The sequence below is a fragment of the Littorina saxatilis genome, linkage group LG1 (genome assembly GCF_037325665.1).
Source record: "Littorina saxatilis isolate snail1 linkage group LG1, US_GU_Lsax_2.0, whole genome shotgun sequence".
Lineage (NCBI taxonomy): Eukaryota > Metazoa > Mollusca > Gastropoda > Littorinimorpha > Littorinidae > Littorina > Littorina saxatilis.
In genome coordinates this window covers 85,193,857-85,207,761 of record NC_090245.1, presented here as the reverse complement: position 1 = coordinate 85,207,761, position 13,905 = coordinate 85,193,857, and the positions used below count along the sequence as shown (strand labels likewise).

At 40.3% G+C, this 13,905-nt stretch overlaps 1 protein-coding gene and 1 long non-coding RNA gene across 2 annotated transcripts in view; both read left to right on the top strand.

Moving 5' to 3' along the window:
* The window catches only part of LOC138982241 (mucin-5AC-like), a 36,815-nt gene extending 28,314 nt beyond the window's left edge, over positions 1-8,501 (top strand). Inside the window, exons 4-7 of the mRNA XM_070355483.1 lie at positions 1,839-2,177; positions 2,902-3,115; positions 4,964-5,126; positions 6,260-8,501. Coding sequence (XP_070211584.1) covers positions 1,839-2,177; positions 2,902-3,115; positions 4,964-5,126; positions 6,260-6,527 — 984 coding nt within the window. The 3' untranslated portion in view covers positions 6,528-8,501. The remainder of the gene's footprint in view (positions 1-1,838; positions 2,178-2,901; positions 3,116-4,963; positions 5,127-6,259) is intronic.
* Positions 8,502-11,831: 3,330 nt separating this feature from the next.
* LOC138982261 (uncharacterized) lies at positions 11,832-13,248 on the top strand. Its single transcript, XR_011460820.1, has 2 exons — positions 11,832-11,975; positions 12,857-13,248. It is a non-coding gene; the product is annotated as an uncharacterized lncRNA (long non-coding RNA).
* The last annotated feature ends 657 nt before the right edge of the window (positions 13,249-13,905 follow it).

Here is a 13,905-nt window from a genome sequence, read left to right as displayed (position 1 = left end):
GAGGGTCGTGGTGTGTGTGTGTGTGTGTGTGTGTGTGTGTGTGTGTGTGTGTGTGTGTGTGTGTGTGTGTGTGTGTGTGTGTGTGTGTGTGTGTGTGTGTGTAGAGCGATTCAGAGAAAACTACTGGACCGATCTTCATGAAACTTGACATGAGAGATCCTGAGTATGGTATCTCCAGACAGTGTTTTCATTTTTTTGATAAATATCTTTGATGACGTCATATCCGGCTTTTCGTGAAAGTTGAGGCGGCACTGTCACGCTCTCATTTGTCAACCAAATTGATTGAAATTTTGGTCAAGTAATCTTCGACAAAGCCCAGACTTTGGTATTGCATTTCAGCTTGGAGGCTTAAAAATTAATTAATGAGTTTGCTCATTAAAGTTGTCATTAAAATCGATTTTTCGCAAACAGATTTAAAATTGATTGCATCGTATTCTTCATCACATTCTGAATCTAAAAATATATACATATGTCATGTTTACTCTTAAAATGTGATCACAATTAACGAAAATAGATTAATTAGTCTTACGATTAATATTTAAGAGATCGATCCAAAAATGATTTCATCTTATTCTTTATCATTTCCCGATTCCAAAAACATATAGATATGATAGGTTGTGTTCAAAACAAGCTCAGAAAGTTAACAAGAATACAGAAAAAAGCGCTTTCCTGCTTAGCACAATACGCTACCGCGCTATTCTGGCGTGTTAATTTAACTGCGTTTTGCACGTGGGAGGTGAGCGATTTCCTTCTCGCGGGGATTGACGAAGCTGTACTGTGTTGGTGAAAAAAATACAGTGCGTTCAGTTTCATTCCCAGACGGTTTGACAGCTTGACTAAATGTAGTAATTTTGCCTTACGCGACTTGTTTGCTTTTCTTGTTGGGTGGGTGGGGGGGGGGGGGGTTGGTCATCAATAATGTGTTCCTCTTCTTCCACTACTACTACAACTACTGCTAATATACTACTCGGCAAAACACACTTTGCAGGTATACATTTGTGTGTAGATCTTTGCTTTAATTGAGTGTGTTTATGTCAAAATCAATCATACTGTTGGAACGACCATTCATTCCCCTACCGTAGACAGCCATTAATCAGCCTATTTTTTTATATTTTTTTTTTTACATAAGATAATATCTGTACAGCGGACCAAAGACCACACACACACCCAAAAATCGAATTCACGAAGGCAGAGTCCCGCACTTAAAACTCGACACACACAAGTCGGTACGGTAAGCCCACTGTGCATTAACACACAGTATATACTATGGCATGTGAAATCAAGCTGTTTGTTATAATCGGAAGGGAACTTCAGTAGTTGCCTTTCTGCCAATATAATTTATATTAGGATAAACAGCCTCACAGCAAAGATCTACAACCAAATGGAAGTGCCAAATTTTATCTGACAAGCGTACTACTACTACTATTACTACTACTACTACTACTACTACTACCACTACTACTACTACTACTACTACTACAAAAACGACTACAAATGATTTTTTTTATAAAGATTTTACGATTGCTCTACGGGTTTACTGCCAAAAGACAATCTCAAGGCGCTTCCCGTATATTACAAAAGTATTATAAATTCGAGTTCAACGTTTTGCATATATTCATAAGTTCAGGTAAATACAAAGCGTTGGTCATCATAAACAGCAAGCTTAAATATTAGTTCCCACATGAAATAACATACAGATTTAAAGCATACTTCTACTTGTTGTTGTTGTTGTTGTTGTTGTTGTTGTTGTTGTTGTTGTGGTTGTGGTGGTGGTGGTGTCACTTCTTCTTCTTCTTCTCCTCCTTCTTCGTAATTCGGTGAAGCATCTTTCATTGCAGGTGATAGATCTGACCTCCGGGGAGACAGAAACTCTCAAGCTCGCCGTACCAGTCAAGGAGCCGGACCAGCCGCTTTTCTCCTACTTTGACCTGGAGGTTCTACAGAGTCTCCGGAACTGTTACAACCAGCCCAAAGAACTGGTCCGCATTGCCATGCCAGCTATATTTTCATTGGCCCTCTGTCCTTTGACGCTGTATATGTTTGACCCATTTCGGAGGTTCGTGTGGCCGGAAGCCCAATACTCCAACAGCAGACCGGATATCAACGACGCTATCGCCTGCTACCTTTCCCCCGCTGGCTTGGTCTATGCTACTTCTTTTGGATTTGCTTTTCAACAGGTAACCGGACTAAAATTGTCATTTGTAATTTGGTGTTCAATGTTCTTTTCTGCCAAACATTTATCAGCAAAAACGCTGATATTAAAAAGCAAGGAAGACCAACAAGAATCGTGACAGGGTGGTGCGTGTAACATGTATAAATGATAAAAAGTCATACAGAAAAAGATACGTGAAAGTCACCCAAACCATTCACACACGATTATTTCAAATACAGCTTTTTGCTTTTTCGCACGTTGAGTCCATCGAGGGAAATTGCATGGTTTTTTCGGGAAAAAGGCAACAAGACAACAACTAGAATCTTTACAAGTGCCAGCTGCTGGCAGACGCACATTAGAAACGTGGGTAAACGCTGCTAGATGTTTACTTTGAAACTGATTTTATGAATGAAGGCACAAAGAGCACCATTCATGTTAACAGAGAAACCGCGTGGAGTACTGTACATTACACATCCCTTGGTTCATTTAAGATATAATCCTAACATGCTAAGGAACTTTACGTTTCGAATATTCCATGAAGTTAGCCGTCGGTTATTATGCTTTATTATATAATACTTTAGAAGGCATCAAAGTCTATAGATTTTCCATCTTTGGCTGAAAAGGAAACATGATTATAATCTGTTTTCACCATAAAAGCTTACGTTTCTGACTGTGCGTCAAACATTTTCTCATGTCAAAAAAAGAATCTCAGTCCAATGTCTCATGACTGTTTTGCTTTAATTTGCTAGGTGTTGAACAAGCAGCACGAGATCCTCACCAAGATGACGGAGGAGATCTCCATGCTGGACCAGATCGTCACCTTCACCATCAAGCTCAACCTCAGCCTCCAGACCAAGATGAAGATCCTGCAGGCCGTCAAGACAGAGTGCATTTTCATGGTGCTGCAGGTCCTCAACAGAGACACTGAGACCTACAAATGCAGCCCGACAGAGGACGTCAAAGGTAAGACAGTGAGAGACATAACTCAGTTGGTAGAGCACTTGCTGTAGATCTTCAACAGAGACGCTGACACCTACAAATGCAGCCCGACAGAGGACGTGAAAGGTAAGATAGTGAGAGACATAACTCAGTTGGTAGAGCACCTGACTGCTGATCCTTGGGTCACGGGTTCTAAGGCCGGTACTGACACGGGTCAACTTTACGTGCAGACTCATAGACAGTATTCATGTCTCACCCGAGTGTCACCACAGTGTAAAAGACCTGAGTTGTAGGCTGTTGATTAAACCCAAACATACAAACACCTTAGCAGCGCGACTCTTGTTGCTACTATCTTTCCATTTGGAGGAAGCGACTCGAATTTACAAACAATGGGGTAATAAAGTAATGAAAGTGGAAATAGTTTAAATGTTGCTAAACGAGTGGACGTCCATATCCCTGGGCGGAATGAAATCGTTAAGAATATCTTGCATCTCCAGGGCCCTTCAGATGCTGAACAGAAACGACGAGTCTTACAAGAGCCCGACAGACAACGTTTAGGGTCTCTAATGACACGTACTTAAAAAAAAAAGACGTCCATAATTATGCCTGGATGGAATGAAAACGTTCTGAACATCTCCGTGGTGCTGCAGATTCTCAACAGAGAAATGTAGCACAACAGAGGGCGTTAAAGATAAATTATCATGATACATTTGAACGGAAAAATAGATAGTATAGTGCCCAAAGACGTCCATCTACCTCAATGTACAAACATTCACGATCTTGTCACTCGCAAACTGCAGCCTCATCAAAAAAAAAACAAAAAAAAAACTGTCTGACTGTGTCTTTTTGTTCAAACATGTTCTCACTTATCAAATGTAACCCAGTCATTTTAGAATTAAAAAAAACAAGCACCTGTAGCACCCAAACGCAACTCATTTTTATATTTAGTCAAGTTTTGACTAAATATTTTAACATCGAGGGGGAATCGAAACGAGGGTCGTGGTGTATGTGCGTGTGTGTGTCTGTGTGTCTGTGTGTCTGTGTGTGTGTGTGTGTGTAGAGCGATTCAGACTAAACTACTGGACCGATCTTTATGAAATTTGACATGAGAGTTCCTGGGTATGAAATCCCCGAACGTTTTTTCCATTTTTTTGATAAATGTCTTTGATGACGTCATATCAGGCTTTTCGTGAAAGTTGAGGCGGCACTGTCACGCCCTCATTTTTCCACCAAATTGGTTGAAATTTTGGTCAAGTAATCTTCGACGAAGCCCGGACTTCGGTATTGCATTTCAGCTTGGTGGCTTAAAAATTAATTAATGACTTTGGTCATTAAAAATCTGAAAATTGTAAAAAAAAATAAAAAGTTATAAAACGATCCAAATTTACGTTTATCTTATTCTCCATCATTTGCTGATTCCAAAAACATATAAATATGTTATATTCGGATTAAAAACAAGCTCTGAAAATTAAATATATAAAAATTATTATAAAAATTAAATTGTCCAAATCAATTTAAAAACACTTTCATCTTATTCCTTGTCGGTTCCTGATTCCAAAAATATATAGATATGATATGTTTGGATTAAAAACACGCTCAGAAAGTTAAAACGAAGAGAGGTACAGAAAAGCGTGCTATCCTTCTTAGCGCAACTACTACCCCGCTCTTCTTGTCAATTTCACTGCCTTTGCCATGAGCGGTGGACAGACGATGCTACGAGTATACGGTCTTGCTGAAAAATGGCATTGCGTTCAGTTTCATTCTGTGAGTTCGACAGCTACTTGACTAAATATTGTATTTTCGCCTTACGCGACTTGTTATTAATTCACATCTGAAGATGGTGTCAAAATAAACTATTCATTGGCCTTTCAGTGAAGATCTGGACAGTGGTGGACTTGCTGCGAGAAGTGGACACGAGCAGAAAGAACCACGTGGACAGATTCCTAAGCGAGCGAATCCTCAGTCACATCATGAAGCTCAACTCCATATGTTCTGACAAAATGGGCATCCTTCACACCAAAATACACCCTTTCAAGTACGGACAATGGTTTTCTGCTTCCTTTCTTTTTGCATTGCACTTTTCGCTTAATTTGTTTACGTTTTCATAGTGTCGAACCATTCATGAAATCAGTCCAGAATGACTAAATATTAGATTTTTCTTTAATGTAAATTGTGCTCCTTTAGAATTGTTTGCACCGTGTCGGCCAATTCACGTAATCAGTCCAGACTTACTAGATTTAAGTTTGTTCTTTAGGTAAATTGGCACCTTATTTTTTTTCTTTTCCAAGAACACAAAAACAATCATGCTAAATGGGTGGATTATCATACCTTATTTTATGATGGTTTCATTTTATGTGTTTTGGTTTTAAACAAGAACAGCATTAGGACTTTATCATTAAAGAGTTCTTATGCAGTAAAGTGGTCATTTGAGTTATATTTTCCAGTTTCACGCTCACGTCATTCCCAGAATGTTGAGCAATGTATGGCTAAGGTCATGAAACAAAATACATTTTAGAATACCCTTAAAAAGCAAGAAAGGTCAGTTTATGAACAGTTTCTTCTTCTTCTTCTTCTTCTTCGTTCGTGGGCTGAAACTCCCACGTACACTCGTGTTTTTTGCACGAGTGGAAATTTACGTGTATGACCGTTTTTACCCCACCATTTAGGCAGCCATACGCCGCTTTCGGAGGAAGCATGCTGGGTATTTTCGTGTTTCTATAACCCACCGAACTCTGACATGGATTACAGGATCTTTTCCGTGCGCACTTGGTCTTGTGCTTGCGTGTACACACGAAGGGGGATAAGGCACTAGCAGGTCTGCACATAAGTTGACCTGGGAGATCGGAAAAATCTCCACACTTAACCCACCAGGCGGCCGCGGCCGGGATTCGAACCCTCGACCTTCCGATTAAGAGGCCGACGTCTTACCACCACGCCACAGCGCCCGTCAGGAACAGTTTAATTATAGACAAAACAATACAATCACAATTACGTCGACTTGTAGTTGACTGACACAGCAATACTTATGAGACAAAAAGAAGTTTTTTTCCTTTATGATACAAACCGTATTTATTGTGAAGCTCACTGTTTGTTTCTGAGATTTTTTATTTGTATTTCCTAGTTGAAAAGACACAATCTCACAAGTCCACATCTTACTCCTTTTTGCAGGTGGGTTTTCCTTGAAACTCTAGGATTTTTCTCCTTCCTGGGAATTCTCTTGCTAACAGCTCACTCCTATCGCATGGAGCTGATAATGTGCATCGTGACTGTCTTCTCCATCTCCATGCTGTGTTACGTCGTGTCTGACCTCGATTCTCCCTTCTCCGGCTTCTTCCGGGTGGATATCGGGGTGCTGGAAGAAGTCCTGCAGCGCCTAGAACTCGCCTACGATATGGCGAAGCACAACGGTCATATGGACGTCTTCTACCCGGAATGACACACAATAAATATCAATAAAATTGTCAATTGCATCTTTCATCAGTCAGTGAAAGAGTTAAGTAAGCAAGGCCAACGTGTACGGTGTCGTGACTGACTACCTGAATGATTGTTTGTTAAGGCTGTCCTTAATGGACGATGTTTGGAAATAACTCGGGTTTGTATGGGTTGTCAAGTTCAAGTTCAAGTTTTATTAGTCCATAACCCATGGGGGCATTTTGAACAATAAATACAATCAATACAATCATGATATATGCTAATATAGTAAATAAATGGTTGTGATAGGGTGAGTACCCTTGCTTTTTCGGGGACAAGTAATCGGCACGTGGTTCCTGTAGACGTGTTTAAGACACACACCCTCGCTAGTGACCGGCCAATAATGTCACGTGGAAAAATTTAACACTTCGCGAAGGCTTTTTATCGAAAATTCAGTGCCAACGATTCGTACAGAGAGCTTCGTGAAGTAGAATTCGCAAAAACGACTACGCTCAATTGATATCAATTAATATTAATGTGTGGGCTTAGAAACTGTACAGACGGTCAAACCCCGCGTCACTGCGAAAGCAACATTTAAAAAAATGGACTGTTCAAACAATTAGGACTAACGAAGACTGTACAATGTAAAGGACACACGATTACTGTGCATAATAAAGGACAAAAAGACTGACTCAGAAGGAATGGGAAACGATAAGGACTGACGACTACTGTGCATTATAAAGGACGAAAAAACTATTTACTTAAAACGACTGTGCGACGACAAGGACTGACGACTACTGCGCGATATAAAGTACGAAAACAACGGATTTAGAAGGACGATAAGTACTAACAAAGTGCTATATAAAAGACGAAAAACCACGGACTTGGAAGGACTGTTCAACTATAATGACTGAAGACTTCTGTGCAATATAAAGGACGAAAAACAACGGACTTAGAAGGACTGTGCAAAACTAAGGACTGATGACGACGATGCCGAGTAAAAGGCGTAGAACTGTGCAATATTCAATACCAGACGACTGTGTAAGGGACGAAAAACAACTGTAGAATGCAAAGGACAAATGCGACTGTGCGATGTGTAAAGGGCTGGGACGACTGTGCAGCGTAAAGGACTAAATACGGCTGTGCGATGTGAAGGGCTAAAGACGATTGTGAATGTAAAGGGATAACGTCGAAGGTGAACTGTTAAGCTTAAAGGGCTAAAGACGACTGTACAAAGTAAACGACGAACGACGACTGTTCGATTTAAAAGCAACAACCTAAGAACGATTGTGCAATATTTAGAACTGAAAAATATGGGAAATATTCTGCTGGGTTCTCATCTCCCTTTTTCTCCATTTTAGAAAATAAAGCAATGTAGGCCTATCATAAGTATTAAGAAATGTTAACACATTTAGAAATGGCTCTTTCTGGACTGATGAAGAAAAAAGCTTGAAAAATGGATATCACTGGTTTGAACTTTCTGACTGACGAAGGCCGGTAACATTCAAAAATAGTAAAACTCTATGTTGAAAGCACTCCGTCCATCCCATTATATCACATGATCATAGAATCATATAATACTACACTGTGTTAATAATGAGTATGCTTTTCTCTGTCTGTTTATCTTTCGTTCTGTTTTTCTGTCTGTCTGTCTGCCTGTCTGTCTGACTGTCCGTCCGCCGGTGCGTGTGTCTGTTTTTCTGTCCATCTGTGTTTCAGTCCGTGCATGCTTGTTAGAGGTACAAAATAGTATGGGCAATACATCAGCCAAAGATAAGGAAAAAAGTATACGAGATCCCTAGTTTAACGTAATGGTCTTATCGTTAGAGTAAGTTTTGACATTAAGGTTCAAGAAAATTCTGTGTAAAGTCTGTTTATAGCTTGTTCTTCTTTCCCAAGCATTCACTGTGATTTCAAATTCAGAGCCTCATAATTACTTGTATTATTTTAAAGAGCTTGTGTTATAGAAGTAAGTATAATGTGTAATAAAGTCTCCAACGTACACATTTCAGTTTCACCCTCCCGTGTGTAAGTGTACGCGTGTGATGGTGCATATGTGTCAGTGTGAGTGTGTGTGTGTGTGTGTGTGTGTGTGTGTTTGGATTCGTGTTTGCTTTTGTGTGTGTGTGTGTGTGTGTGTGTGTGTGTGTGTGTGTGTGTGTGTGTGTGCGTGTGTGTTAAACAAAGAAGGATATACGCAGACAGGGTGGTAGACAGCATAGTCACACAATCATCTACAGAGACGGCCTTTACACGCGTAAACAGAACGACCTTCCTTCTTAACACTCGCATGCGTGGGTATGTCTCTGTCTGTCTGACTATACATCTATCTGTCTGAACATATGTGCATGAATGTATCTGTATGTTTCCTGATCTTTGTAAACCGTGGATGTGAACTTGTCTGCACTCATTGGGCATGTGTCTATTTACAACATACAGTCGAGCCTGCCTAAAGAGACCACCCAAGGGACTGAGCAAAAGTGGTCTGTTTAGACAGGTGGTCTCTTCAGGCAGGTGATTTATATAGTCGTAAAAACCGTCGGGGATCCTTTGGGGTGGTCTTAATGGGCAGGTGGTCTTTATGGACAGGTGGTCTCCAGGGCAGGTTCGACTGTATCTGTTTTCTACCAAATCTTCTGCACGCATACAAGCTCTGAACGCAAAACAAACAAGTCGCGTAAGGCGAAAATACAACATTTAGTCAAGTAGCTGTCGAACTCACAGAATGAAACTGAACGCAATGCAACGCAGCAAGACCGTATACTCGTAGCATCGTCAGTCCACCGCTCACGGCATAGGCAGTGAAATTGACAAGAAGAGCGGGGTAGTAGTTGCGCTGGGAAGGATAGCACGCTTTTCTGTACCTCTCTTTGTTTTAACTTTCTGAGCGTGTTTTTAATCCAAACATATCATATCTATATGTTTTTGGAATCAGGAACCGACAAGGAATAAGATGAAAGTGTTTTTAAATTGATTTGGAAAATTTAATTTTGATAATAATTTTTATATATTTAATTTTCAGAGCTTGTTTTTAATCCGAATATAACATATTTATATGTTTTTGGAATCAGCAAAGGATGGAGAATAAGATAAACGTAAATTTGGATCGTTTTATAAAAAACATATTTTTTTTACAATTTTCAGATTTTTAATGACCAAAGTCATTAATTAATTTTTAAGCTACCACGCTGAAATGCAATACCGAAGTCCGGGCTTCGTCGAACATTACCTGACCAAAATTTCAACCAATTTGGTTGAAAAATGAGGGCGTGACAGTGCCGCCTCAACTTTCACGAAAAGCCTGATATGACGTCATCAAAGACATTTATCCAAAAAATGAAAAAAACGTTCGGGGATTTCATACCCAGGAACTCTCATGTCAAATTTCATAAATATCGGTCCAGTAGTTTAGTCTGAATCGCTCTACACACACACACACACACACAGACACACGCACATACACCACGACCCTCGTCTCGATTCCCCCCTCTACGTTAAAACATTTAGTCAAAACTTGACTAAATGTAAAAACGTGAGTCTTATTGCGAATTATTCTTTTTTAAACACAAAAAATAGCTCAGGTCCGCCTGAAAGGTCACCGCAAGAGAATGGTCACAAGATAACAGGCTTTAAAAAGGGTCTTTAAATGGTGATATTTTGCAGGATGTTACATTTATTCATTCATTTGCCAATTCCTTTATCGACAACACAGAATATCATCATCGTCGTCGTAATCATCATCATCATCATCATCATCATCATCGTCGTCGTCATCATCATCATCATCGTCGTCATCATCATCATCATCCTCATCATCATCATCATCGTCGTCGTCGTCGTCATCATCGTCGCCGTCGTCGTCACGGCGGCTACAGTATATGTGTATAAATGTTATTTTCTCCAGCTCTGTATTGTATCTTTTTCTTCTTCGTTAAGGGGCAGAGCCGTTTCCGCCAAAACAGTTGGGCTCACCATCTTGGCCTAGTCTGGCCAGGTTTGTACATGGAATTAGAACCTTGCCCAGCATTCCCATATACCAAAAAACAAAAACAAAAATAAACAAGTCACGTGAAGCGATATAAAAACATTTAGTCAAGCTGTCGGATTAACACACAAAACAGTCATCGCCGAGACTATATCAAGATAGTCTCGACTAACCACACCGAAAAACCGAGACTGGTCTCGCTCGTATCCGCGTAGCGCGCGAACACAGTTCTTATTTTCTTTAATTCTGAGCACATTTTTATAGTAAACATGACATATGTATATATGTTTTTGAAATCAGGAGAAATTGAGGAATACGATGCAATCATTTTAAAATCGGTTATTGAAAACTCGATTTTAATGACAACTTTAATGAGCAAATTAACTAACTAATGCTTACGCTGCTGAGCTGAAATACAATCCCATAGTCCGGACTTCGTCGAAAATTGCTTGACCAAAATTTCAATTAATTTGATTAAACAATGAGGGCGTGACAGTGCGGCCTCAACTTTCACAAAAGCCGGATATGACGTCATCAAAGATATTTATCGAAAAAATGAAAAAAACGTGTCTGGGGATATTATACCCAGGAACTATAATCATGTAAAATGTCATGAAAATCGGTCCAGTAGTTTTCTCTGAATCGATGTACACACACACATACATACACACATACATCACGACCCTTGTCTCGATTCCCCGTCTATCATGTTAAAACATTTAGTCAAAACTTGACTAAATGTAAAAACTAAAATTCAAAAAACCATCCTGACTGCTAACCCCGGCCGGGTCATACCTAATACTTTAAAATTGGCAATCTAGTGGCTGCTCCGCCTGGCCCGTCTGGCATTATGGGGTTAGTGCTAGGACTGGTTGGTCCGGTGTCAGAATAATGTGACTGGGTGAGACATGAAGCCTGTGCTGCGACTTCTGTCTTGTGTGTGGCGCACGTTAAATGTCAAAGCAGCACCGCCCTGATATGGCCCTTCGTGGTCGGCTGGGCGTTAAGCAAACAAACAAACAAACAAACAAACAAATCCTGACTGCTTCCTGTACATAGGCCCTAGTGATACTTTTCATGACTTTGTTTCACCGATTGCCAACAGGGTCCCGATCCCTTGACAATGTGATCATCAATACATTCCAACTCTCCACAGAAAGTGCCCGGGCTTTTAATTGTTGGTATGTGTCCAAATGGTGGGATAGTCTTACCTCATGTAAAAGCCTGACCACATCTGAGATGGTGAGTCGAATCTTTTACACGGAAAGCCTTTAAGACAATGGTTCTTTTTTTCTTTACCTTTTTTTTTAAATAAAAAATATAGGTTATCTTCCAGATGTCACCACAGTATTTTACCTCTTACTTTGGACATGAATAAAAGCATAATATTGCAAGTTACACAATAGTCGCCTTCACTTTACGACATCAGGATGAAATACTTGGCTGTGCTTTGCTTCATTGGCGCTCTTCTGAATCTCACGGCTGGGGGTGAGTATCGTTGTATTTGCAAAAGAAAAAATTATAAAATCACTCTGTCGTGTTTTTATGGGTTGTACAACTACAAGAGTTGTTTTCCATCGGTTTTCCTGGCTTTCCGTTGGGAATATTGAGGCAAGCTACACGTGACATTGTAGGCTTGCCTCAGTGTTTTTATGGAAACAAAGGAAAGCAACTCATCCACATTCCATGAAAACCTGACAGAGTTTTTTTTCCCGAAAATCGTCTATTCAAGGGTACAATCATTTTCGTGAAAACGATCTGGCTCACTCTCTCATATCTGCTCAGGGTTGTACATGGGATAAAACCATCCCTCCACTTGGACAAATACCAAAAGTCAACATCCTGACTGCACCTCATTCTGATAATCGGTCCACGCTCTCGCTCATGAATGAGACCCGAAGGAACTCATTTTACCTGAGTTCAGGATGGACTGCACCTGTGCAGAGTGACATTTGTGAAAAAAGAAATCGCGCAGATTGACACTAGTGATATTTAAGAACTTATTTCATCAAAAAGTCTCACTGAGCACGGAAAGCACCTCGGTAGTTGATGTTTAGTGCGTGCCAAAGTGGATGGATGGTCTTACCCCATATAAAAGCCTTGCCAGAGCTGAGATTGTATGCTGAATGGTTAAGACGCCGGGAAGGATTGTACCAAATTGAACTGTTTTCTGTTCAAAATCTGATCTGTATCATTTCACGACACGCCCCCCTCTAACTTCAGGACGTACGGCTTCAAAAACGTTAAGAATTTAAGATACAAGAATAATATTTGACTCGATATCAGTAAGACTATAGAATGTAAGACTTCAAAGTTTTTGAAACTTTAAGACATCTTGCATGCTTCTAATAAATATTTTCTTTTTTCAGCACCAGCAGTGGAGATTGAGGGATGCCTGTACAAGGGGGTTGAGTACCCGGCCGGTTCAACCTACAAGCAGGACTGTAACACCTGTCACTGTTCCGGTAACAACCTGGGCGTGTGCACTCTTATGGCTTGCATCTCCGTGGATCAGATCGGACCGCTGTAACGCGTGTTACTTCCGCCGAGTCTGAATCAGAATCAACGCTACACCTCTAATACTTCGAACGCCTTCTCTAACGCTGCTATGTTGTCTCTTTAGTTATGAAATGCTGTTGCGATGGAAAACGTTTTTGCTGTAACGCCTTTAGGCTGTAACGCTTTCAGGTTGTGACGCCTTTTATGCTGAAACGCTTTTATGTTGTGACGCTTTCACGCAATAAAATCCTTCATACAAGAACGTCTGTACGTAATTTTAACAAGTGGCTCTGTAATGTATCACTTTTTAAACAACCATTATGAAAAAAAAAATCACTTTTAAATCCCGTTCCATCATTGAAGAGGAGGCATGCATTATTATTATTATTATTATTATTATTATTATTGTGATCATTTTTATGCGCCTAATCTAGATATAGCCCTAGGCGCTTACATATTAATTTCTGCCGTTTGAAATGGAATTTTTTACGGACAGACAGACAAACAGACATTTTTTACACACAATATATAACGCATTCACATCGGCCAGTAAAGCTCAGTAGCCTATTAGGCGAGCATTCACCTTTCACGGCCTTTATTCCAAGTCAAACGGGTATTTGGTGGACATTTTTATCTATGCCTATACAATTTTGCCAGGAAAGACCCTTTTGTCAATCGTGGGATCTTTAACGTGCACACCCCAATGTAGTGTACACGAAGGGACCTCGGTTTTTCGTCTCATCCGAAAGACTAGCACTTGAACCCACCACCTAGGTTAGGAAAGGGGGAAGAAAATTGCGGCCTGACCCAGGGTCGAACACGCAACCTCTCGCTTCCGAGCGCAAGTGCGTTACCACTCGGCCACCCAGTCCCTATATGCATGTCAAAACAAATCATTGATATCAGATATGGCCCTTTT